The sequence below is a fragment of the Eubalaena glacialis genome, chromosome 16, assembly GCF_028564815.1.
Source record: "Eubalaena glacialis isolate mEubGla1 chromosome 16, mEubGla1.1.hap2.+ XY, whole genome shotgun sequence".
Classification (NCBI taxonomy): domain Eukaryota; kingdom Metazoa; phylum Chordata; class Mammalia; order Artiodactyla; family Balaenidae; genus Eubalaena; species Eubalaena glacialis.
The window spans coordinates 71,835,671-71,862,926 of NC_083731.1; the positions used below are offsets into that span (position 1 = coordinate 71,835,671).

Consider the following 27,256-nt stretch of genomic DNA (forward strand, 5'->3'; position numbering starts at 1 on the left):
TGTCTCTCATTTTCCTTCAATACAAAGATCTTCTCTTGGCTACTGTATTTACTGAGAATAAGTGGTCTTCTCCATCCTCCTACAAATGTTCAGTAGCATTTCTGGATCTGTCTACTCAAGATAGAAGCATCAAGGTGAAGATTACCCTCAACCAAACATTAATCACATTGCACGTAACAGAAGATGAAGAGGACCTGAATCTTTTCACATATTCCTTATTCCCCATATTTCTGCTGTTAGACCTCTAATGAAGACTTATTTTCCCTTTCCAGGGATATGGTTTTAAGCCTAAATATGATGGAGAAGACCTTGCTTACACAGTGAAAAATCTCAGACGTAGTACAAAGTATAAATTTAAGGTAAGCTTTGAAAGCCCTTGAAAGATCTGTTTGTTGTTCTTATTGTTCCTGTTTTAAAGGCAGGTACATGCCTCATTCCTGTGGTTTTAAATCTTAAATATTTTGGCCTTTTCTAATGAGCTTTATTGTTTTACTTTCTTACTATATAATAATGCTTCTCAAATTTTATGTATTTAAATTCAAAACAGTCTTAATGTTTTACAGGAGTCTTATTTGCAAAATGTGAACAAAACATCTTTTAAAATGTGGATGTCATTGAACATAGTCAGAATATGCTTTTTTGGCAGGTGTATCAGAAAAAAGTAATGATATTTTAATGCTCTATCTAGTGGTGCACAGTTTCAGTTGTCCAGTCACTAGTAGTTACTTGATGAAGGTGATATCTACCATGTTTCTTCACTGTAAAGTTGTTCTTTTTCCCTTTGTAATAAGTATTTTGTAAATACTCTGTAGACATCTTGTTCCTCATCAAAGTTTCACCCACTAGTTTTAACACCCATTGATAAATCTTGCCTGAATCAATTATTCAGTAATCATGATTAATGGTTGCCAAGTGGTGATTTTTTAAAATTTTATCATTCCTTCTACATTTATTAATTGGCATTATACTATAAGGAAAAGCTTTCTTTTCTCATTTATTTATATCAGTATGAACTCATGGATTCCTGTTTACTGAGTGGGTTATATATTGTTGCTATGGCTATCAGTTATGAGGTTCAAATTGTCTTAGATTTGGGAGCCCTTGTCAGGCTGACTTCTGAATTTTTTTGACATGTCCCCACCCCATCATTCTTTGAGCCCACCCTTTCTGGCACATGATATTTCATTCTCATCTTGTACTTTCTCTTCGTCAACCTTGATATTGGCCATTTCTCAAAGCACCTGGGTCCTTTGAGTGGACAATGGTATTTAGAAGTCAAGATCTGGGTAGTAAGTATACTTAATGCTATAAGGGTATTGCTACTCCTGGGCATCCTCTCAGTGGACAAGGCTAAGAACTAGATGTATGTATGTATGTCTTGCGTGTGTGTATACACACACACGTACACAATTTACATGCACAGACACATTTATATTCTTATTTCTAGGATATCTATTTTTAAAAATCATGAGTTTGCACCAAAAACCTCCATTTAATCTAGTGCCATGGGTTAATTCTAATTTTCTCCCTTTCCTTATTTCTAACTCCCATCATCATCAGTGAGAAACTTTGCCCCACATATGTTCACAATATTTACTTATTGGATGAAACTCCTCCTCTTTCCTTTATATCCTTCCCTAGAGTCCTATTCAGGGTGCTCGAGTTTCTACTAGGCAGATGCTGCTGCTTCCACCCAGCCTACCTCATGTCATTCTTGCTTGCTTGAGGCCTGGAGACTCTACGTATCATTCTTGCTCACTTGAAGCAGTAGCAAGCTTTGAAAATTCTTCTCCTATGGAGACTCCTGAAAATTCTGTATCTTTCCTAGTATTTCATCCATTCTAGGATATATTTTAGCTCTGACTTGGTTGGTGATATGCATTGCTATTTCTTGGCAGACAGTGCTTGAATTAGCTAATATACCAGTTAATATAAGCCAGCCTACATTTTTATGCAGAGGTTTTCCCCAAAATGTAACAGGATGCTTATTAGTTGATAAATTCAACATTTGAATTTTCCTACCATTGCTTGTTTAAACAGCTTATTTCAAATAAATGATAAAAGCCATCGTAAATTGTTTTCACTATTAAAAAGCAAAAGATAAATTTTATTACTCCTTGAGAACCTAAGAAAATTTTAATGATAATGGGAAATTTGATTATGCAGTTCATAATGATTATATTTGTCATGCTTTATTTTGTATATTAGCTTCATTTGTAAAACTTCTGATAACACTGGGTCATTTTAATTTTAAAATACAGTTTTTATTATTGACAAGATTTATAAAATACCTAAGAAGTATGTACATTTATTGCAGTTTTCCTCTTATGGTGTTGGATTGCATTTTTACTTTAGTAATGATTATCATACCAGCAGATCTTTAAAAGAGAAGTTGTTAATGTCTTTATAATCTGGTAAATTTATTAAAAAATTCTGGGGCTAAGGCCTAGCAATCTGTATTTTAGCAGGCTCTTCAGGTGATTCTGATGCTTGTGAAAATTTGAGAACCACTGATCTAGAGGAGGGAAAAAAATATTAGGAAATAGAAAATGGTGACTGTATGAAGTTTTCTAGAAGCTCAAACATTTATTTTGAATCTGCCATGAACTGGGTGCCAGCTGAGGTGGGGCTGAATCATTAAATCCTACTTCTATGTCTGAGTCTTCCTTTCTAGCTTGACATTTGCAGTCTCCTCTTTCAAGCAAACATATCAAAGTAAAATCTTAACACTCTAAAAGAAATCATAGAATACTAAGCAAAAGCAATAAAAATATTATAATGCAGGAAGTAGTGACTAAATAGTATATTATTGTTTGTAAAGAAACAATAAGGATACGATTAACATAAAATTCTAATTTGAGCAAGTTTACCAAATGCCAGAGTTCTAGGTTGTACAGTAAGGACAATCCTAGGACACTCAAAATACTAAAACAAAATTAGAACAATGAAAAAATTTAAAGGACAAAAGAAAAATGAAAATAAAACTTTAAAGCATAAGAGAGCAATCAGAATTCTTAAAATCATTTAAAATTCAGAGTGATAAACAAGTGAACAATGCTAATTCCATCCAGTGGTTCACTTGGAAGCTGGGCTAGGACCTAGTATCCAGATTTTAAAGAAAGAATTAAAACCTTCAGAGACTAGTGGCCAGTCCCTATGACTCTGGGCCACTAGAAAACTAATGCCTTATTTCCTGAAGTTCCTGAAAAATATGTTTTCAAGTAGCAAGGCTTCTAAAAGTCAAGGTCTGAGTACCTTGAGCTGAGAACCCTTAGATACCTTTACTTCAGCTTATTACTTGTTTTTGAGGCCTTCTCACAGGTGAAGAGAAATCAAAACAGTATCTGGGTCCATCAATTTCACTTATCTTCCATCACTGAAATTTGCTCATACATCAGCATCTATGACAGTACAGAGTCATGTTCCCTCTTCTTTCTCATCTTGTCTGTTGTCATTTTATGATGTCTCCCTTTCTCCTTTGCCCTTATCTAAGTGTGCCAAAGTTTAGTCCTTAGTTCTACTTGGAATATCCCTTTCTGTCTTGGAAATACCATCTCTTTGCCTTATGCCAGCTGTCATTTCTGTCCTAAAGAGTACTAAATCTCCAAACCTGTTCTGTATCACTTTCAAGCTAATTGCTCACCTTCTAATCCAAGTTATATTTTATACCTAGATTAATCTGTCTGAAACACAGCTTTCCCTCCAAAATACAATTTCCTTAATTTCTTATAAGGTTCTTTATATTCCAACCCATTCAGTTTTTTAACTGCACTGCCTTTCACTTCTTACTTGAACTGGCTCCCTCACCACACTGAATACTCATCCTTCCCTGAGCAGAGCTCACTATTTATTATTCCCTTCTGCTCCTGTACTCATGTCTTTCTATACTCTCTTACCCAATCTTCCCCTTTTCACTGCTGTTGTCTGTGAAAACCCCGTTATCACTTTCATTTGCTTTTTCAAAGCCTTTCTGGACCATTTTAGGCCATAGTAATCTTTCTTCTGTTGCCTAATTCTTTTGATATGCATATTGCCTCTCTGCTTAGAATCTGCACAAAGATTCTAAACTCTTTGAAGGTAAAAAGTGCACCACAGCTAGAGTTACTAGCACAGTGCTCCCTCTGTGGTGGACACTAAATGAATGCTTTGATTATTTGTAAAATTTGGGGGAAAATGTGGTTTTATACCTTACTGGCTAACTGGAGTAAAAGGCAGTGCTGACATATATAGCTTTAAAAACATAATTAGTGGATCTTATGGTTTTTATGGAGTCTGCTTTTACTTTAAAAGCTTCCTCAGACTTCCCTGGCGGTCCAGTGGTTAAGATTCTGCCTTCCAACGTGGGGGGCACGGGTTCGATCCCTGGTCAGGGAACTAAGATCCCGCATGCGGCACAGTGCAGCCAAAGATTTTAATAAGTATATAAATAAAAATTAAAAAATAAAAGCTTCCTCTGGAGGGACCACTGTAGGGGTAGGGGACTAAGAGGTACAAACTACTAGGTATAAAAAAATAAGTATAAAGACATACTGTACAACACTGCCATATTTAAAATGGATAACCAACAAGGACCTACTGTATAGCACAGGGAACTCTGCTCAATGTTATGTGGCAGCCTGGATAGGAGGGGAGTTTGGGGGAGAATGGTTACATGTATATATATATATATATATATATATATATATATATATATATATATATATGGCTGAGTCACTTTGCTGTGCACCTGAAACTGTCACAACATTGTTAATCGGCTAAACTCCAATATAAAATAAAAAGTTTAAAAAAAAAAAGACATTGGGACTTCCCTGGTGGTGCAGCAGTTAAGAATCCGCCTGCCAGTGCAGGGGACACGGGTTCGAGCCCTGGTCCAGGAAGATCCCACATGCCGCAGAGCAACTAAGCCTGTGCGCCACAACTACTGGGCCTGTGCTCTATAGCCTGCAAGCCACAGCTGCTGAGCCCGTGTGCCACAACTACTGAAGCCTGCACGCCTAGAGCCTGTGCTCCACAACAAAGAAAAGCCACCGCAATGAGAAGCCCACGCACCGCAAAGAAGAGTAGCCCCCGTTCGCCACAACTAGAGAAAGCCCGTGCGCAGCAACAAAGACCCAACACAGCCATAAATAAATAAATAAATAAATAAGTTTCTTTTTTTAAAAAGACATTGTACAATACACGGAATATAGAAAATATTTTATAATAACTATAAACGGAGTATAACCTTAAAAAATTGTGAATCACTGTATTGTACACCCTGTAACTTATATTGTACATCAACTTACTTCAGTTTTTTTAAAAAATCTTCCTCTAGTTGTGAGGTTTAAGTAAACACTGTGTACTGTGTTGAAAGTGTTTTGACCCCCTTTGTAGGCTAATTTGTAAAGCAGCAGAGTGAGAAAACATCCTGAAATTCTATCTGAATATGTGGGAGGACTGATGAGGAAGCCTGAGCAAAACTGAACAATTGGACTAAATTTTACTGAGTTCTCATGGGTTGCATGAGTTATTTGGGGTAATAGATTTATTTAGATCCTCGTCTGTAGTGTCACGTCATAGTGGTTCCCACCTATGGCTCATTCATTCAGCCAATAATTATTGAGCATCTGCTCTATGATAAGCACTCTTCTAAACAATAAGAATTCAATAGCGATCAAAACAGCTAATATCCTAGTGGAAGGAACAGACGACAAACAAGCAAACAAATATTAGATAGTGATAAGTGCTATGCAAGTTAAGTAAAATAGGGTGAGTTGACAGAATGACTGGGTAGTCGAGGAAGTCTTTTTGGAAATGGCATTTAAACAGATCTGAATAACAAGAAGGAGGTGGCATGTCAAGGTCAAAAAGAGCATTACAGGCAAAGGAAATAACTGCTAACGTAAAAGACCCGAACCTTTCGAGTAGAGGTAGCCAGGGGTGGAATCACATAGGGCTTTGTAGATAAGAATTTAGATTTTATTCTGGTAAAATGAGAAGCCATGAAGCTGAGAAGTGATAAAGTCCCTCTGGCTGCCATGTAGAGAATAGATGAGCTTAAGGAAAGGAATGGAAGCTGAGAAACTAATTAGTAGTATGTTACAGTCATTCAGCAAACATAAAATAAAGGAGGCTTTAACTAAGGTTGTGGTAGGTATAGAAAACAGAGAAGTGGAGGTAGAGTACAGGATTTACTAATAGATTTGACAAATAGGTTTAGAGAAAGGATCAAAGATCCTTCTAGATTTTTGGCTTGAGTAACTAGGTAAATGGTAGTAGTGCTTTTTACTGATGGGGAAGAACAGAGATGGAGCAGGTTTGAAGAAGAGAAAATCATATCAAGTTTGATATTGGATTTGAGGAACTTTTAAGTTCAGTAGAAGAGATAGGTAAAAATATAAACATAGGGCTTTCCTGGTGGCTCAGTGGTTAGGAATCTGCCTGCCAATGCAGGGGACACGGGTTCGAGCCCTGGTCTGGGAAGATCCCACATGCCACGGAGCAACTAAGCCCGTGCTCCACAACTACTGAGCCTGCGCTCTAGAGCCCGCGAGCCACAGCTACTGAGCCCGCGTGCCCTGAGCCTGTGCTCTGCAACAAGAGAAGCCACCGCAATGGAAGCACGTGCACCACAACGAAGAGTAACCCCTGCTCGCCGCAACTAGAGAAAGCCCATGCGCAGCAACCAAGACCCAATGTGATCAAAAATAAGTAAAATAAATAAAATTTTTAAAATATATATGTAATTAAATTTCTAAAGTGAAAAATATAATTATATTGAATAAATTAATTATTATGAATTATATTTATCTATTGCTGCACAACTTAGCTTGAAAAAATGAACATTTATTATCTCACAGTTTCTGTGGGTCAGGAATTCAGGACAAGCTTGGCTGGATGGTTGAGATGCAGGGTTTCTATGAGGTTGCAATCAAGATGTCAGCTGGGGCTACAGTCCTCTGAAGGCTTGACTGTGGCTGGAGGATGTGCTTTCAAGTTCACTCAAGTGAACTTTTTGCCAGGAGTCCTCAGCTCCTTGCTGTCTCTTAGTCAGAGGTTTTAGTTCCTCACCATCTGGGCTTCTCCATAGGGAAGATACACATACCATCATTTCTTCTACATTGTTTGTGTTAGAAGCAAGTCATTAAGTACAATTCAAAGGGAAGAGGAATTAACCTTTATCTTTTAAAGAGAGGAAATTCAGAGAATTTGTGGGCATTTTTTTAAACCCCTGAAGAATAATAAAAGAATAAGTTAAAGCAAGCCTAAAGCCCATCAAGTATCACCAGATAGCTTATAGCTTATAGCTTGTTCCAGTGATGACTCTTGTTTAGTATCAAAATGTTAGACTTATACTTGTATTTTCAAGACTGATTCTAAAAGGGGATTATACCTGAATTTTCTTCATATATGCTAAGTCCCTTTTGTTTGTTTGTTTTTGTTTTTGTTTTTATTTATTTTTTAAATTGGGGTATAGTTGTTTTACTATTGTGTTTCTACTGTACAGTGGAGTTCCCTGTGCTATACAGCAGGTTCTCATTAGTTATCTATTTTATACATATTAGTGTATATAGAGACGTGGATGGATCCCCTTTGTTTTTAATGCGGAGTCCCTTTTGAAGACAAGCAATTCTCACATAAATCATTTGACTGAGCCTAGTTGTCTCTCATCACTTTGTTCGTTAAGCCAATATCATTAGGTATCAAACATTAATTATTTTATGTCTTTGTGTTCTCATCATAGGTTATTGCTTATAACTCAGAAGGTAAAAGTAATCCAAGTGAAGTAGTTGAATTTACTACATGCCCTGATAAACCGGGAGTACCTGTAAAGCCCTCAGTTAAAGGAAAGATACATTCACATAGTTTTAAAATAACTTGGGGTAAGATATTATGCATACTTGTATATCATTACTTTTATATTTGATTAAAATGATTTGAATATTTAGATCATTTTTAAGATACTTGAATAAATTTGTTAGCTCAAGTAAGTTCAGTAAGAAATGTGAGACTCATTTACTGTTTGAGGATGGCTTTGTAGTCACACATACTAAGTTCAGATTTGATGGAGGAAACACTTGGGGTCCACTGTAGAACTTTGAGCAGGGGCAGCAATGTGTGAAATGAAAGATTACTGAACTTGTAGCTACAGTTTCCTGTCTCATCCTGGTTTTCACGAGAAATTAAAATCACTTATTCATTTAAAAATTAATTGAGCACCTGCTTATGTACTACCTTATGCAAAAACGAGAGAGTAAATGAGATGCTGGAGTTAATTTTTTTTTAAATCATTGCAGGGATTCTTTTTTCTTTTAGAGCAATCCTGGGTTTGGTATTCTGTCTATTATGAGTTTACGTGATTTTTTTAATTGTATATACTCTGCCTAATAACACTTTTGCTTCTTTGGATAGACCCACCAAAAGACAATGGAGGAGCAGCCATCAATAAATATGTAGTAGAGATGGCAGAAGGTTCTAACGGTAAGAATATCTATTAAAAATTGATAGATTTATACCAGTCTACCTTTACTCTTCATGATTTTAAATTTTGTGTAATCTTTTTTTTCCTCTTGATTTTTTCCTTTGTTTGTAGCATTTAAGATTTTGCCTATTATGACCCACTTTAAGTTGTAATCTCCAGAAATACAGTGACTCAAATGCAAGACTGCTGTATAGCTATATTGTTTTCTTATTTTTTTCCCTCCTTTGTTTGCATTGCTCAGTTCCAGTATACCTAAAGTCTTCTGGTTAGCTTACTCAGTTAGATTTATACCCAGATGTATCAGAAAAATCATCTTCTAAAATTTAACTTACATTATACTAGTTTTAGTAATAAATTCTTTGCCTAGTAAACTTTATTCTTGAATCACACATTTAACAATCTTTATTTCTATCAAATGGCCTATTTCCTTGCAAAAAATAAGGATGTCTTTTAATTAAGACTAAACTTCCTATGGTATTGGTTCTTTCTATTCTTTGTGTGTTTTAATGTTATTACCGGCCCAGTAAACACTTAAAATGTTTAATTAAAAGTAAATTATCAATCTAAGCCAAAGTCTGTACAGAGTTACAGAGATATTTCACTTCAACAAAGCCATGCAAATTGGTCTAGGAAGCTGCACACATAAAGAAAATTAGATCATTTCCAGGAAACTAAAAACAGGCTTAAATTGTTTCTGACAAATTACATAAACACTTACTTAGTGAAGCTAGGATACCTGCTGTGTCCATGGTACCAAAATGTTAAACATTACCTGGTAGCTGATTGAACATAATTCTTCACCTTACAGGAAACAAGTGGGATATGATATACAGTGGAGCTACTAGGGAACATCTTTGCGATCGACTGAATCCAGGCTGTTTCTATCGTTTTCGAGTTTACTGCATCAGTGATGGAGGACAGAGTGCGGTAATACTTACATGCAGATTTTTTTTTCCAAGTTTGGTCAAATGAGATGAGATCATCAGATGCCACCTCAAATATTGAAATAAATCATAAATGTATAACCCAGGTGGTTAAATTTATAGTGACCAGACTATTCTAATACATATAGTACTTAGCTTATGGTCAAAATTTAGTGAATATCTATTGTCTGGTTGCTGTTTAGCTTTGGAAGAATAAATATATGAAAACATATATTTATTCTTTTTAATGAATTATAAGCATTTTGTTGAAAATGAGAGTACTGTGAAACTGAGTTGCAAGTCCTGCCCAACAGGCTTTGGATCCAATTGCTTCATTTTCTTTAATAAGAAAACCTTCCTAGATTTTTTTGAAAAAGCCAACCCCCACTCCCCTCCCCCCCACCAAAAAAAGACACCTATCTTTCTAATATAGCATCTATAGTATTCTTATATGAATGCCTTTCTGAATAAGGTGATGACCAAATATTTTATTTATGTTTGGAAAAAGTTTAAGTGCAGTGCAGATAATGAATATGGCACTGAGTTTGTGTCAGTGTTTTTAAGAGAAAGTTTTTTAAAATAAAACTAAAAGATTTTTTTTAACAGCATAGAAATTAAAAGTAATACCAAATACCTGGAAAGATGCCAAATACTTGGGAAAACTTACCTGATTTTTAAATTATTTTTAGGGTGAAGGAAAGATTTTTTTTAATAATAAATAAATTAATGTTTAGGTTACAAATACAATCAAGTGAACAAAATAGTCTAAACCTCCTGAAAACACAGCAGATAGCATTTACAGAATGTTAAAACATCCTTCTTTAGAAGAGATTTGTAGAGCCATTTGGACATGATCAAAAATAATGTCCATTAGGTTATATGGAGGGGTTTTTTTGTTGGTTTTTTTGGGTTTTTTTAATTATGGAAAGAAGAGTTTTGGGGGGGGTTGGGGGGTTTTTTCTGGTAACTTTCTTTGTATCTCGTGGTCACATAATACATGTCTTTATTTTATTTGCCTGTATAAAATTTGAGTTTTAATGATTTAATTGGGCTTGATTTTATTCAGAACTCTATTCCTTTTCTGTTGATAGTCAAGTACAGTTTCAAATTATTGGTGCAATCTTTGTGTTTGTCTTATTTTCCTCTAACAAAAGCAGTCTGATTATTTGGCTTGGGGCATTTTCGTTTTGTTTTTGCTTTTGTTTTGGCAGGTATCTGAATCTTTACTTGTGCAGACTCCAGCTGTGCCTCCTGGCCCATGCCTCCCTCCCAGATTACAGGGTAGACCCAAAGCAAAAGAAATACAGTTACGATGGGGTAATTTTCATTTTGGTAATAAATTATAATTAAGTTAGTATTAAATATATTCCTCTTGTTAAATTGCATGAATCTTTCCACCTTTAGGACCCCCTTTGGTCAGTGGTGGATCACCCATTTCTTGCTATGGTGTGGAAATGTCTCCTGTAGAAAGAGATGAACCCAGAGAAGTTTACCAAGGTTCTGAAGTGGAATGTACAGTGAGCAGCCTTCTTCCTGGAAAGACTTACAGCTTCAGACTGCGTGCAGCTAACAAAATGGGGGTAGGAAGACTGAGCTGACTGAATTATAATCTCAGTGGTATTTCATATAACATACGTCATTGTACCCATTATTTGACCATTTTGCTTTCAACATGCGACTCCAAATTTTACAATTTTTAATAAGCCTCTGTTGATAAATAAGAGAGAAGTCAGTGTATACCATAACTTAATTGTTATAGAATCTCAGTATTTTCAAACCCCACTTACAATATGTGACACTTTGGACTTTAGCTGAGCTAAAGCTTGCCTTTCAGGCAGTGCTAGTAGGGTTTACTTCGTAAAAAGAGTAGAAACATGATCATAAGATGAAATACTTAGAGTTATTAAGTGTTTTGAGGCTGGTTAAATGCAGCATTTACTTTCAGTTTGCAACTAGTTGTGATTCATTTTTTGCCTAAAGGAGAAAACTTACATTCTAAGCATTCTGGTTTTGTGTGGGTTTTTAAAAAAATATATTATCTATGTACAACTCCATAAATGGACAGAACAGGTGATATCTCCATTTTACTGCTGAGGAAGCTGGGGCTCAGAAAAGCTAATACCTGCCCCAGCAGTCACACAGACGAAGAAGTGGTGGAGGCCAGCCACTGCCTCAGACCCCAGAGCCAGCGCCCTTTCCACTCAACTGTGACACCTCCCGTCCCTCTGAATTAAAACTTCTCTAAGGACAAAGCAGTGATTTCTTACTTTAACTGAGTTAGCACTGTGTTTCTTTAAACTACAGTATAATTAAAATTTCATAAAATTAAACTGACAAGTCTCTCCCCTTTATTTCAGATTTTAGTAAACTGTGCTGTGTTTTATGTCTCATTCTCCAACTGAGTTCATTGTATCTGTAAACTTACTTTTAAATTTCTTACATGTCAGTTTTATGTACTTTGTTGGCATTCCTTGCGTACGTCATTCCTTCCTTTCTGAAGTCATGATCTTGTCAGCCCCTCAAGGCTGCAGTACACTGGGATTAACATCTTTAGTGCTAGTGTCTTTAACCTATATTTTCAGGTTTGTGATAACCTGTCAAAATCATCTTAATATTTGTTCTCTGTATTTCCAGAGAATTTACATTTTTACACCCTACTAAAGCCATTCTAAATTTTAAGATATAATTTATGCCCATCACCTCTCATGCCTTTAATTGGTATCATTTCTTCACTCTTCACAGAATTTCTTCTTATTTATTTGACCAACCCAATTGCTGAATGCCCGCCCTTTTTACAAAAACAATTCATGAAGTAATAAGGGGCAAGAGAAGAAACTACAGTAAATGAAACTTTAAAATACCCCACATATTTACTTCCATGATCATTAATTAAATCTTTACTTTCTGTGATTTCTTTTAGAATTTTATTATGTCCAATTAGTCTTAAAGGAAAGGGATGATGAATTTGATTATTTGTGAATATTTATGGAGAGCTGTGCAGTTGGTAGGTGAAAAATGAAAACACTGGTTAATATTTGTTTTTCTAGTTTGGACCATTTTCAGAAAAATGTGATATTACTACAGCCCCTGGACCACCAGATCAGTGCAAGCCCCCTCAAGTTACATGGAGATCTGCAACTTGTGCACAAGTGAATTGGGAGGTACTGTAATTTCCTTGACTTATATTTAAGTGATTAAAACAGTTTATATAAAAGAATAAAGATACTGTGCATTTCATCTCCATAAATTATACAAAGAGTAAGTCCTAGTTAAATTCACTTGGCAAAAAGTGAATTCTTTTTTCTCTTTGAAGCATTTAAATAAGGTATATTTACATTACAAGTATTTAGATTCGTGATGTGCTTTGTATTTTATCAAAGGCTTTGTCTCGGTACTGAGATATTTAGCCACGGTGAGCTTAATGTTCAGAACAGACATTCAAAGGAATTAGTATAATACTATTTCTCTTATGTTTATTGTCTCTAGTATATTTATTGCATATAGTAATAATCAATGATAATTACATTTTCAGTTTCTTTTGAAATTTAACAAAGAAAATGTCCTTGTACTATTTAACATTTACATTACTTAATAGAATTGTTTTGAAGTATATTTACCTTAAAATACTCTTTCTAAAGTGATTCAGTCATATTTCTACTTCTAATTGAAAACAAAGTTATACTTTTTGACAGATCTTAAATTCAGGTGGCCTTAATGAATAAAAATGTAACATTGAACAGTTTAAATTCTGTTTTTTATATGCTCAGGTAAAGAACATTTTTGCCCAAAAGCTATTTAATCATGTCAGGACTTAAGACCTTTATCTTTTTCTTAATTCAAAGGTCCCTTTGAGTAATGGAACTGATGTCACTGAATATCGATTGGAGTGGGGAGGAGTTGAAGGAAGTATGCAGATATGTTACTGTGGGCCCGGTCTCAGTTATGAATTAAAAGGACTTTCACCAGCAACTACCTATTATTGCAGAGTCCAGGTAAAGGCGTTCAGGGCCTTGTCACTTTACTCTATCCAGAGTTTTGCGTTTTGTGAGCATTTTCATGATTGCGTCTTTACCTTTTGGGCTCTGTTAATTTGTAGGCTCTGAGTATTGTGGGTGCAGGCCCTTTCAGTGAAGTAGTAGCCTGTGTGACTCCACCATCAGTTCCTGGTATTGTGACTTGTCTTCAAGAAGTAAGTGATGATGATATAGAAAATCCCAACTATTCACCGTCTACATGCCTTGCCGTAAGCTGGGAAAAGCCTTGTGATCACGGTTCAGAAATCCTTGCCTACAGCATAGACTTTGGAGATAAACAGCCCTTGACTGTGGGAAAGGTTACAAGCTACATTCTAGATAGTTTGCAACCAGATACAACATACAGGTACACAGTAAAAACTATGTTAATTTTTGCCTAGACCAGAGAGACACTTTAAATAGAATAATCATAAACTAAACTTTTTCTTTTTTTTTAATATGGCACTTAGAATACGAATTCAAGCCTTGAATAGCCTTGGAGCTGGTCCTTTCAGCCACATGATAAAATTAAAAACTAAACCCCTCCCTCCTGATCCACCTCGTCTGGAATGTGTTGCCTTCAGCCACCAGAACCTTAAACTGAAGTGGGGAGAAGGAACCCCAAAGACATTGTCGACAGATTCTGTTCAGTACCACCTTCAGATGGAGGATAAGAATGGAAGGTAGGTGTTTCTAATTGCTTCTTTATATAGTTTCTCAGGTCTTAAGTACATGAATTTTTTTTAACAATAGAAGTAAATTAAGTTTTAAAAAACAGAAGTCTCATAAATAATTTTTAAGTACGCCATTTTTGAAACATCAGAAGACATAATGAAGATTTTCTGTTTATAATTGTGAGGGTGATGCAAGAGAGAAAAAAATAGGGGAACTATTCTTTGGCTCTCATCTCTAACCCATTTTCTCTCTTCAAGCTAGTTAAAAGAAACGTAATCTGTGCTGCAAAATAATCTCTTCAGTGCTTATTTCCAGCAAGAGGCAGTTTTTACAGTAAATCATTGATAGGCTTAAGGCCTTTGAGATCATTGAAGGCAGGGATTATATCTCACCCTCCTCCACACCCTCACAGGGCCTGCACACTAAGTGAATGCAGTAGTTTACTTCCTCACCATCAGATCTTAGACTCTCTGAATAAATAGTCCAGTCCCCTGGCTACTCAGGTTCTTCTCTGTGCTACCATCCTTTACAGTCTCGTTACATCCATGCCATATTTTACCCCACTAAATCATGCATTTGAATTACAGTGTTACTCAAAATAATTGTGGTGTAAATTATTCAAATTCCAATCTGGGGTAGTTTATTGATATTATATCCAAAATAAACAATGCCATATATCTTTCACAGCTGTTACTCTAATCTTTTAAGAATTTGGGGTTTTTTTGTTGGTTTTCCTTTTTTGTGTGTTTGTTTTTTCACTCAATTTGTTAGAAATAATTTGTATGTCTGATAGATTCAGAGTACCAGGGACAGTATTTCCCAAGATTACTTTGTTTTTTGTGTTGGGTTTGTATCTTAGCCAAGTATTCAATAATGGAATATTCAAGGTACTTGTATGTAAGTACTCTCTATCAGAAGTACTTACACATTTAAAATAGCATACAGAATTAAACATACTGTATCAACAGTAAGAGCATTACACAGAGCAAATAGTATTGATCGTTTCCTGGAATCTTTGCCTCTATGAATGTTAGCCTTTGTTCTTGGCAGAATTTTATGTACTGTTTGTAGCCTTATCTCTAGAAGGAAATTCTTTGCCTTGCCACAGGTTTTTGGTATAGCCATTTATCTTTAATATATGTTGTTATTGTTAGGTGAATTAATTCTTTAAGTTATTTTTATCCCCTTTCTAGCATTTACATTTGGGGTAGTGCAAGAAGGTTTACTGGAAACAGATTTAATTGGTGTTTGGTTGAAAGATAATAGAACGAAGATTCTATTAAGTATAGATTATATTAGTTTATATTCTTATTTTAGAACTTTAGCCATAATTAATATTTAGCTAGCATCTAGAGAATTGTTGTAGGGTATGGGGTATGGCTTATGGTCTTTGGCTGTGGAAAATAAATAAATTAAAACGTTTTATGATATTGTAAATTTACCATATAAACTTAATGCATTAAATCAATTTAATATCTTTAGTTACTTTCTTTTGACTTTTCACAACTCTTTACACTTGCTGTGGGATCATGTCAGAATGCTACCTCAGCTGTTCCCTGACCACAGGTCTTATCATCGTTCAGCTTTTTTCGACAGTGGTTTTGCCACTGGTTGTTTTCCTATCATTTAAAAAAAAAAAAAAAATTGGAGATTCAAAAGGCAAGGCTTATGTAATTACTGCTTCTTGGAAATACTCTTACTGAAGATCATTAAATATTTCTTCATTTTTAATCTAACTACAGTTTTCAGACTGTTAGAACTATATGAGTATTCATTATTCATTCCTCAGTTTCCAAAAATTTTTAAAATAGCCAATCAAAAATTTGGGGAACATTCAGCATACGGATAACATATATGATGTTAAACTTTCCATTGAACAGTTCAAGTGGATAATTTATGGGAAATTATATATTATCTCATACTGTTATGTACATCTTAAGAAAACCTCACCAAATCAATTAAAAGTTAGAAATAATTTATAATGAAAATTGTGATGTACTGAGTATCCTTTAAAATGTATACATTAAAAAACAGCAGTCAGAAACAAAGCTTATACCAGAAGCCTGAAGAGAAAAACTTAGCAATAAATTTTCAGGAAACCATGTCAAATTGGGAAATTTACTCATTCTGTGATTTTCATCATCTGATGAAAAAACACAGATTTATTGTGTGACAAACCATTCCTGGCATTAAATTCTAGGAGTAACTTATTACTCCTAAATAATGTCCGAACTGTATTTTTTTTAGTGGTTTTTAAACGTTTTTCATAAGGTAGTCAAGGTTTATTTTTCATAGGAGTCATTTCCATTTTAGGTTTATATCCCTGTACAGAGGCCCATGCCATACGTACAAAGTACAAAGACTTAATGAGTCGACATCTTATAAATTCTGTATTCAAGCTTGTAATGAAGCGGGGGAAGGTCCTCTTTCCCAAGAGTATATTTTCACTACTCCAAAATCTGTCCCAGCTGCCCTGAAAGGTAAGTTATACATCCTCAAGTTATTTTCTTTAATAATAAATTAAATGCACTTTTCATAAAGTACTTTTGTACTATTAAAATTTATCATCCAGGATGTGTCCAACATTTAAATTATAAGAAGGAAATTAGAAAAGCCTACCTACTGGGACTTTCACTTAATAATAAAAGCTATTTTATCTGGCATATTGATAATCAGACAAGTGCTGGTTTTTGTCACTGATCTTTTTAACAAACATAAAAGTACTAAACTGAATAGGTAGGCTAGTTTTCTAATAGGCTCATTTGCTGTTTCCACTATTGTTACTTAAAAAAAATCACAATTCTGGTTGTTTTGAGTCATTGCTGTTTTCATTCGTTTGGATTTCAGGGAGAGAGCCAGGTCATCTGTTTAGCAAAACATAAATAAATACTTAGTTAACTTGAATTTTTAAATCAAATTTACATACACACACATTTGTGTATATATTATATATTTAAAATTAATTTCAGCAGGGTTCTTACTTTAAAATGACCCTGGAAAGTAAAAAATACTAAAATTCCTCACCCTCTGAGGACAAATCACAAAGATTTCTAGTACAGTGTCCTGGATCATATCTTGAATGTATCATTTGTTAAGCAAATCCATAGTTAGCAAGACTGTTCTTTGAATAGTCTTTCTAATAATGCTGATGGATTTCACTGAGTTATTTTTCTGTTCCCTCATCTGGTTTAGTGTCTCTTTACCTTAAGAAGATTGCTGATTTTAACACCTTTGTACCCCACTATTGAGTGAGGCAGTCATATATGTGGTCAGGCAGCCAGGGGTATTTTTCAACTCATTCTCTTAGAAGATTTCTTAAATTATAAAATTTCACGTTCTAGTTCTGCTCTTTGAAGTACCGTAAAAGATGTTGTAGAACTGCCATTGGCTTTTTTTAGCTCAGGGAAAATAGTACTTATCTTTACAGATCTTTTAATCAGTCTGGCCATTGGAGTGCTTGTAGATTGTATGGCCTGGAGATGGTAAGAGTTAGCCATTGACCATTTCTCTGCAAATTTCAAAACTTCACTGATATTTATTTCAAGTTTGTAACTATGTTTTAAAGTCTGTTGATTTTGATTGAAACAAGTGTCTGTGTGATGTGCCATGTTAAAAATCAAGTAGAGCAGATTTTATTTATATATGTTCTCTACAGCCCCCAAAATAGAGAAAGTAAATGATCACATTTGTGAAATTACATGGGAGTGTTTACAGCCAATGAAAGGTGATCCAGTTATTTACAGTCTTCAAGTTATGGTGGGAAAAGATTCGGAATTCAAACAGGTATGTGCCAAAATATAATTCTATAGATACACACTTTCACCTTTTTCATTTTTATGTATTTTCAATGCAGGATTTGACTACCTTTATCTTCCTAATTCAAAAACATTTGTTCAGTGCTTACTATGTTCCAAAGATTAGTAACTACACAGTATATCAGGATTCAAAATCTTTTGGGTGTGAACTGCACTTAAACAGAGTATTCGTTCATTTGACAGGTATTTATTGAACTCTGTGTCAGGCACTCAGGATACAAATGAACAAAAAGTCCTTGCCTCTGTGCAGCTTACATTCTAGTAGAAAAAGAGATTCTAAAAGCAGATAAACACATCAGTATATCATATGTTAAATAGTGATAAGCACAATGGAGAAAAAATAAAACTGGATAAAAGGATTAGGGAGTACTAGGGCGAGGGACAGCTAGTGCTATTTCATATAGGGCAGTCAGGTGACATTTGAACAGAGACCCAAAGGAAGTGAATATGGGGAGAAGAGTGTTTCAAGAAGCAGGAACAGTAGGTGCAAAGGCCCTGAGGCAGGAGCATGCTTGTTAAATTTGCTGTACAAGACGAAGGCCACTATGGCTGGGGCGGCATGAGCAAAGGGAGGAATAATAAATGAAGTCAGGGCTTTAATGGTAGAGGGTCTATGAGCGGGCACGGAGATCGGTGTAGGGTGATTTTGACCAGAGTAGGCACATGATCAGACACAAGATCATTGTGACCACAGTAGGATGAGGACAGATGCAGAGACACCATTGAAGAGGCTTTTACAGTGTTAGTAATAGTCATAGTTATAATGAAGTGTTGTAAATATGACAATAGACACAGTTATTATGGAAGCCTAGAGGAAGTATCACCTTCCTGGTAAAATTTCAAAGCTAGGTTCCTGGTAAACAGTGAATAGCCGATGAAGTGGGCAGCTGTCAGTGTTCATTATGACTTTTATAAAGAAGTTTTTATGCAACTCAAAAGCCTTATTTCTGTAAGCATTTCATCTGCTTCTCCCTTTTTGCTGTTAACCTTCTTGATTTTGAGGGCTTTTAAGTTGGGTTGTTTTCATTTTAGGTTCTTATCTTGTATTTTCTTTTCTCACTATTAAAAAATCATTCATCTGTTTTATTTCACTCTTGTGCTTTTATAACTATTAATAGTAGAATACCTTTCAGTAAGGTATAATTTTTTCCTTTCAAGTTTTGCTAAATATGGAAGCATAATTTCTTAACCGAAATTACAAAAGGCCCCAAAGAGTCGGATTAAATTTGGCATGTGATTGTTTTTCTTTATTAAGCCATCTGCAAATTGACATGATAATTAGATTTGAATATGATTTACAGATAAGCAGGTTTCCTTCCAAGGAGGAAACAAAATTAATATTAAAGAAAATGTAATTGCATTACATATTTAAAGGAAATAGGGACCCCACATTTGAGTAGTATATGAATTTTAATAAACATATCACTACATGAAACAGCAGTGCTAATTCTAATTTAACTTAAAAGCTAAATTAACCCTATCACCAATTTTGCTTTAGACTGTAAGCATACTGTAAAACTTAAAATACTGATTTCCTTAGAACTTCATCATATATATGCTCATCTAAATCTCTTAAATGTTTATAAAATTTTATGATTTATTGACAAGTTGTATTCCAAAAGTTTGAAGGTCATTTTTTTAAGAGTTCAATCTCATTCATGGGATTTTAATATTTTACTTAAAATTGACTTGCTATTCAACACACATGTATTAAATACGACATATGAAGAATTTGAGGGGGCTACATTATTAATAAGTTACTGTTCTGATTTCAAGAAAGTTGTTTATTAGACGTTAGCAAGGAAGCAGAAATTTTATAACCATGACATTCTATGTAAGCAAACAAATAAAAGGTCATGATAAAGATAAAACATACTTTATAAAAAGGAATGATTTTTTTTTTCCAGCTGGACTTTGGAATGTTTTCCAAAAGGATTATCATTAAAGGGAGTCTTTCTGGGGGGCTGATGAGCTGAGGAGGAACCATGAACTCTCAAGTGTGACTTGAGTAAGGCTCAAGAATGGAGTGTGTACAGTGGGGGAAAGCGGGGCATATGCTGCTGGGATGAATTGGGAGATTGGGGTTGACATATATACACTCATATGTATAAAACAGATTACTAATTAAAAAAAAAAGCTAAAAAAAGAAAAAAGATTGGAGTGTGTAGTGGAGGAGGCCAAGTCTTGGTGGGTCTTCATTCTACAGCAGTAGGAACTGTTGATGTTTTTAAGAAGAGGATTATTATTTATAAGTTGGTGGTTGAGTTTCTAGGCTAGCCTGTTAAAACCTGTTTAACCTGTAGTGTTGCTGGGTTTGGGGACCTGGAAGCAAATTAGCCTAGCAGCAGCCAGTACTTACGACCCTGGGCCAAACTTAGAAACATACTGATTTCTTTACATTCTTCCCTTTCTTCATCCCTCTTTGATCAGTCAGTGGCTTTCACCAAACTCTTGCTGCCTTCTTGCTGCTCTGTGCCCTGCTCTGCAGCACCTCCCCGAGGCTTGGCCCCGTTCTCTAAAATTACACTCTTCCTCTGACTCTTGCCTCCCTCTCTCACGTACATCATAATTCTCATATACACAGTATAACTGACCTTATTGCCATTAGGAGAAAGACTCTTTCCTTGGGAAAATTCATGTCAAAAGTCGAGTGTCTGCTGGCTCTGTGTATACATTTTTTAAAGCAAGTGCTTTTAAACCAAAAGCAGCATTTCAAGTGGTATAACAGGGTGAAGTGAAAATATTGGGGGACAGTAGAACCACCGTCAAAGCAGATAAGCCCCATCTGGGAGTCTGTACCTAAGACAGTTCTTGTGTCCAAGCTCATTAATGTTACAAGTACCAGAAAAATTAATTCAAATTGGCTTATAAAGTATAAATACTCTTAGGGAGAAGCCTGTAGGTAGGCAGGTTGATCAAGGAGCTTAATGAAGTCATCAGGGACATAGTTTCTCTCAGTGCTCAGTGCCTGCCATGGGGAACTTACACTTCCTTATTCACATTCAGGGAAAAGATAGCACTTGGGTTACAAAGCCATCCCTGAAGCAGTGACTGTGCCAGGGCATAAGCCAGCCAGGGCCCACCTCTGGAGTTAAGCCTCAGCCAGCTTCTCCTAGTACATGGGCTGTACTTTGGATACCCCATCCAAAATTAGAGTATTGTTGGCAATGTAGGAGAACGGTTGCTGGGACAGTGGCCTGTTGGATTCTTTTCTTTTGGATACAATTTCTTCCTTTCTTAAACTTCTGAACTTGAGATTCTCAAAAACAGTTGTTCCTCAGAGTGGCCTGCAGACCTAATAAACCTGAATGTCTAGGAGTGGAACCGACAATTCTGTTTTTCTTTTGCTGTTTTTGTTTTTAAGTTCCAAGTGGTGCTTAAGCACAGTAAATTTAAGAATTGCTCTAGAGATAGCCTCATCCACCAGAGGACAGACAGCAGAAGCAAGAAGAACTACAATCCTGCAGAGCCTGTGGAACAAAAACCACATTCACAGAAAGACAGACGAGATGAAAAGGCAGAGGGCTATGTACCAGATGAAGGAACAAGATAAAACCCCAGTAAAACAACTAAATGAAGTGGAGATAGGCAACCTTCCAGAAAAAGAATTCAGAATAATGATAGTGAAGATGATCCAGGACCTCGGAAAAAGAATGGAGGCAAAGGTCGAGAAGATGCAAGAAATGTTTAACAAAGAACTAGAAGAATTAAAGAACAAACAAACAGAGATGAACAACACAATACCTGAAATGAAAAATACACTAGAAGGAATCAATAGCAGAATAACTGAGGCAGAAGAACGGATAAGTGACCTGGAAGACAGAATGGTGGAATTCACTGCCACGGAACAGAATAAAGAAAAAAGAATGAAAAGAAATGAAGACAGCCTAAGAGACCTCTGGGACAACACTAAACGCAACTACATTCGCATCATAGGGGTCCCAGAAGAAGAAGAGAGAGAGAAAGGACCCGAGAAAATATTTGAAGAGATTATAGTCGAAAACTTCCCTAACATGGAAAAGAAAATAGCCACCCAAGTCCAGGAAGCGCAGAGAGTCCCATACAGGAGAAACCCAAGGAGAAACACGCAGAGACTGGCAAAAATTAAACGCAAAGAAAAATTACTGAAAGCAGCAAGGGAAAAATGACAAATAAAATACAAGGGAACTCCCGTAAGGTTAACAGCTCATTTCTCAGCAGAAACTCTACAAGAGAGAAGGGAGTGGCATGATATACTTAAAGTGATGAAAGGGAAGAATCTACAACCAAGATTACTCTACCCAGCAAGGATCTCATTCAGATTCGAGGGAGAAATCAAAAGCTTTACAGACAAGCAAAAGCTAAGAGAATTCAGCACCACCAAACCAGCTCTACAACAAATGCTACAGGAACTTCTCTAAGTGGGAAACACAAGAGAAGAAAAGGACCTACAAAAACAAACCCAAAACAATTAAGTAAATGGTAATAGGAACATACATATCGATAATCACCTTAAACGTGAATGGATTAAATGCTCCAACCAGAAGACACAGGCTTGCTGAATGGACACAAAAACAAGACCCATCTATATGCTGTCTACAAGAGACCCACTTCAGACCTAGGGACATATTCACACTGAAAGTGAGGGGATGGAAAAAGATACTCCATGCAAATGGAAATCAGGAGAAAGCTGGAGTAGCAATACTCATATCAGATAAAATAGACTTTAAAATAAAGAATGTTACGGGGCTTCCCTGGTGGCGCAGTGGTTGAGAGTCTGCCTGCCAATGCAGGGGACACGGGTTCGGGCCCTGGTCTGGGAGGATCCCACATGCCATGGAGCTGCTAGGCCCGTCAGCCACAACTGCTGAGCCTGCGCGTCTGGAGCCTGTGCTCCACAACGGGAGAGGCCGCGATAGTGAGAGGCCCGCGCACTGCGATGAGGAGTGGCCCCCGCTTGCCCCAACTGGAGAAAGCCCTCGCACAGAAATGAAGACCCAACACAGCCAAAAATTTTTTAAATTAATTAATTAATTTTAAAAAATGTTACAAGAAACAGGGAAGGACACTACATAATGATCAAGGGATCAATCCAAGAAGAAGATATAACAATTATAATTATATATGCGCCCAACATAGGAGCACCTCAATACACAAGGCAACTGCTAACAGCTGTAAAAGAGGAAATCGACAGTAACACAATAATAATGGGGGACTTTAACACCTCACTTACACCAATGGACAGATCATCCAAACAGAAAATTAATAAGGAAACACAAGCTGTAAATGACACAATAGACCAGATAGATTTAATTGATATTTATAGGACATTCCATCCAAAAACAGCAGATTACACTTTCTTCTCAAGTGTGCACGGAACATTCTCCAGGATAGATCACATGTTGGGTCACAAATCAAGCTTCAGTAAATTTAAGAAAATTGAAATTATATCAAGCATCTTTTCTGACCACAACACTATGAGATTAGAAATCAATTACAGGGATAAAAAACGTAAAAAACACAAACACGTGGAGACTAAACAGTACGTTACTAAATAACCAAGAAATCACTGAAGAAATCAAAGAGGAAATCAAAAAATACCTAGAGACAAATGACAATGAAAACATGACGATCCAGAACCTATGGGATGCAGCAAAAGCAGTTCTAAGAGGGAAGTTTATAGCTATACAAGGCTACCTCAAGAAACAAGAAAAATCTCAAACAATCTAACCTTACATCTAAAGGAACTACAGAAAGAACAAACAAAACCCAAATTTAGCAGAAGAAAAGAAATCATAAAGACCAGAGCAGAAATAAATGAAATAGAAACAGAACAATAGCAAAGATCAATAATACTAAAAGCTGGTTCTTTGAGAAGATAAACAACATTGATAAACCATTAGCCAGACTCATCAAGAAAAAGAGGGAGAGGACTCAAATCAATAAAATTAGAAATGGAAAAGGAGAAGTTAAAACAGACACCACAGAAATACAAAGCATCCTAAGAGACTACTACAAACAGCTCTATGCCAATAAAGTGGACAACCTGGAAGAAATGGACAAATTCTTAGAAAGGTATAACCTTCCAAGACTGAACCAGGAAGAAATAGAAAATATGAACAGACCAGTCACAAGTAATGAAATTGAAACTGTGATTAAAAATCTTCCAACAAACAAAAGTCCAGGGCCAGATGGCTTCACAGGTGAATTCTATCAAACATTTAGAGAAGAGCTAACACCCATCCTTCTCAAACTCTTCCAAAAAATTGCAGAGGAGGGAACACTCCCAGAGTCATTCTGTGAGGCCACCGTCACCCTGATACCAAAACCAGACAAAGATACTACAAAAAAAGAAAATTACAGACCAATATCACTGATGAATGTAGATGCAAAAATCCTCAACAAACTACTAGCAAACAGAATCCAACAACACATTAAAAGGATCATACACCATGATCAAGTGGGATTTATCCCAGAGATGCAAGGATTCTTCAATATATGCAAATCAATCAATGTGATACACCATATTAATAAGTTGAAGAATAAAAACCATATGATCATCTCAGTAGATGCAGAAAAAGCTTTTGACAGAATTCAATACCCATTCATGATAAAAACTCTCCAGAAAGTGGGCATAGAGGGAACCTACCTCAACATAATAAAGGCCATATATGACAAACCCACAGCAAACATCATTCTCAACGGTGAAAAACTGAAAGCATTTCCTCTAAGATCAGGAACAAGACAAGGATGTCCACTCTCACCACTATTATTCAACATAGTTTTGGAAGTCCTAGCCACGGCAATCAGAAGAAAAAGAAGTAAAAGGAATACAAATTGGAAAAGAAGAAGTAAAACTGTCACTGTTTACAGATGACATGATATATACATAGAGAATCCTAAAGATGCCACCAGAAAACTACTAGAGCTAATCAATGAATTTGGTAAAGTTGCAGGATACAAAATTAATGCACAGAAATCTCTTGCATTCCTATACACTAATGATGAAAAATCTGAAAGAGAAATTAAGGAAACACTCCCATTTACCACTGCAACGAGAAGAATAAAATACCTAGGAATAAACCTACCTAGGGAGACAAAAGACCTGTATGCAGAAAACTATAAGACAATGTTGAAAGAAACTAAAGATGATACCAACAGATGGAGAGATATACCATGTTCTTGGATTGGAAGAATCAATATTATGAAAATGACTATACTACCCAAAGCAATCTACAGATTCAGTGCAATCCCTATCAAAGTACCAATGGCACTTTTTACAGAACTAGAACAAAAAATCTCAAAATTTGTATGGAGACACAAAAGACCCCGAATAGCCAAAGCAGTCTTGAGGGAAAAGAACGGAGCAGAAGGAATCAGACTCCCTGACTTCAGACTATACTACAAAGCTACAGTAATCAAGACAATATGGTACTGGCACAAAAACAGCAACATAGGTAAATGGAACAGGATAGAAAGCCCAGAGATAAACCCACACCCCTATGGTCAACTAATCTATGACTAAGCAGGCAAGGATATACAATGGAGAAAAGACAGTCTCTTCAATAAATGGTGCTGGGAAAACTGGACAGCTACATGTAAAAGAATGAAATTAGAACACTCCCTAACACCATACACAAAAATAAACTCAAAATGGACTCGAGACCTAAATGTAAGACTGGACACTATAAAACTCTTAGAGGAAAACATAGGAAGAACACTCTTTGACATAAATCACAGCAAGATATTTTTTGATCCACCTCCTAGAGTAATGGAAATAAAAACAAAAATAAACAAATGGGACCTAATGAAACTTAAAAGCTTTTGCAAAGCAAAGGAAACCATAAACAAGATGAAAAGACAACCCTGAGAATGGGAGAAAATGCAAACGAATCAACGGACAAAGGATTAATCTACAAAATATATAAACAGCTCATGCAGCTCAATATTAAAAAAACAAACAACCCAATCCAAAAATGGGCAGAAGACCTAAATAGACATTTCTCCAAAGAGGACATACAGATGGCCAAGAAGCACATGAAAAGCTGCTCAACATCACTTATTATTAGAGAAATGCAAATCAAAACTACAATGAGGTATTACCTCACAGCGGTTAGAATGGGCATCATCAGAAAAGCTACAAACCAAGAAATGCTGGAGAGGGTGTGGAGAAAAGGGAACCCTCTTGCACTGTTGGTGGGAATGTAAATTGATACAGCCACTATGGAGAACAGTATGGAGGTTCCTTAAAAAACTAAAAACAGAACTACCATATGACCCAGCAATCCCACTACTGGGCATATACCCAGAGAAAACTGTAATTCAAAAAGACACGTGCACCCCAGTGTTCATTGCAGCACTATTTACAATAGCCCGGTCATGGAAGCAACCTAAATGCCCATCGACAGACGAATGGATAAAGAAGATGTGGTACATATATACAATACAATGGAATTTTTACTCAGCCATAAAAAGGAACGAAATTGGGTCATTTGTAGAGACGTGGATGAATCTAGAGACTGTCACGCAGAATGAAGTAAGTCAGAAAAACAAATATCGTATATTAACGCATATATGTGGAACCTAGAAAAATGGTACAGATGAACCGGTTTGCAGGGCAGAAATAGAGACACAGATGTAGAGAACAAACGTATGGACACCAAGGGGGGAAAGCAGCGGTGGGTGGGGATGGTGGTGTGCTGAATTGGGCGATTGGGATTGACATGTATACACTGATGTGTATAAAATTGATGACTAATAAGAACCTGCTGTATAAAAAAATAAATTCAAAAAAAAATTGCTCTAAAAGCTCCAAGTTCACTTACAACTTCCTCAACAATAATAGAGGGGAAGAATGGTAGAGACGAGTTACGTGGTTATTTGTCCATAATCAGTTGTTTTTGAGGGTTTTTACTGTTCCCTTCATTTATTGATCACTACAAAATAATTATTTGCAATAATACATTCATAAGTTACAGAAGGATCACATTATGTGACCATATGTGCCAAATTATATGACAACATATGCCTTATTATTTGTCTTAATGAATACAGTTGACCCTTGAACACCACAAGGGTTAGGGGCACCGACCCCCAGTGCAGTGGAAAAACCACATATAACTTTACAGTCGGCCCTCCATGTTCACTGTTCCACATTCATGGATTTGGCCAGCCTCTAGTTGTATAGTACTGTAGATTGTACTTACTGAAAAAAAATCTGTGAATAAGTGGACCCTTACAGTTCAAACCCGTGTTGTCCAAGGGTCAACTGTAATTACTTTTAAATGCAGTCAAATCTATAATAAATCTTAGGAAAGTTTTGAGTAAGTCTGCATTCAGTCTAATAGTAATGTATTGCTGAAATCATTGTCTTACACTAATTGCTATAAA

At 36.0% G+C, this 27,256-nt stretch overlaps 1 protein-coding gene across 5 annotated transcripts in view; it reads left to right on the forward strand.

The window, feature by feature from the left end:
* Positions 1-27,256, forward strand: part of FNDC3A (fibronectin type III domain containing 3A) — a 201,401-nt gene that overhangs the window by 163,258 nt on the left and 10,887 nt on the right. For all 5 annotated transcript variants that reach the window (XM_061170691.1, XM_061170692.1, XM_061170693.1 and 2 more), the window contains 12 exons: positions 273-359; positions 7,724-7,862; positions 8,392-8,460; positions 9,270-9,388; positions 10,596-10,701; positions 10,789-10,964; positions 12,432-12,545; positions 13,227-13,376; positions 13,481-13,764; positions 13,868-14,080; positions 16,386-16,552; positions 17,728-17,855. In XM_061170691.1, the coding sequence (XP_061026674.1) occupies positions 273-359; positions 7,724-7,862; positions 8,392-8,460; positions 9,270-9,388; positions 10,596-10,701; positions 10,789-10,964; positions 12,432-12,545; positions 13,227-13,376; positions 13,481-13,764; positions 13,868-14,080; positions 16,386-16,552; positions 17,728-17,855 (1,752 nt within the window). The remainder of the gene's footprint in view (positions 1-272; positions 360-7,723; positions 7,863-8,391; positions 8,461-9,269; positions 9,389-10,595; positions 10,702-10,788; positions 10,965-12,431; positions 12,546-13,226; positions 13,377-13,480; positions 13,765-13,867; positions 14,081-16,385; positions 16,553-17,727; positions 17,856-27,256) is intronic.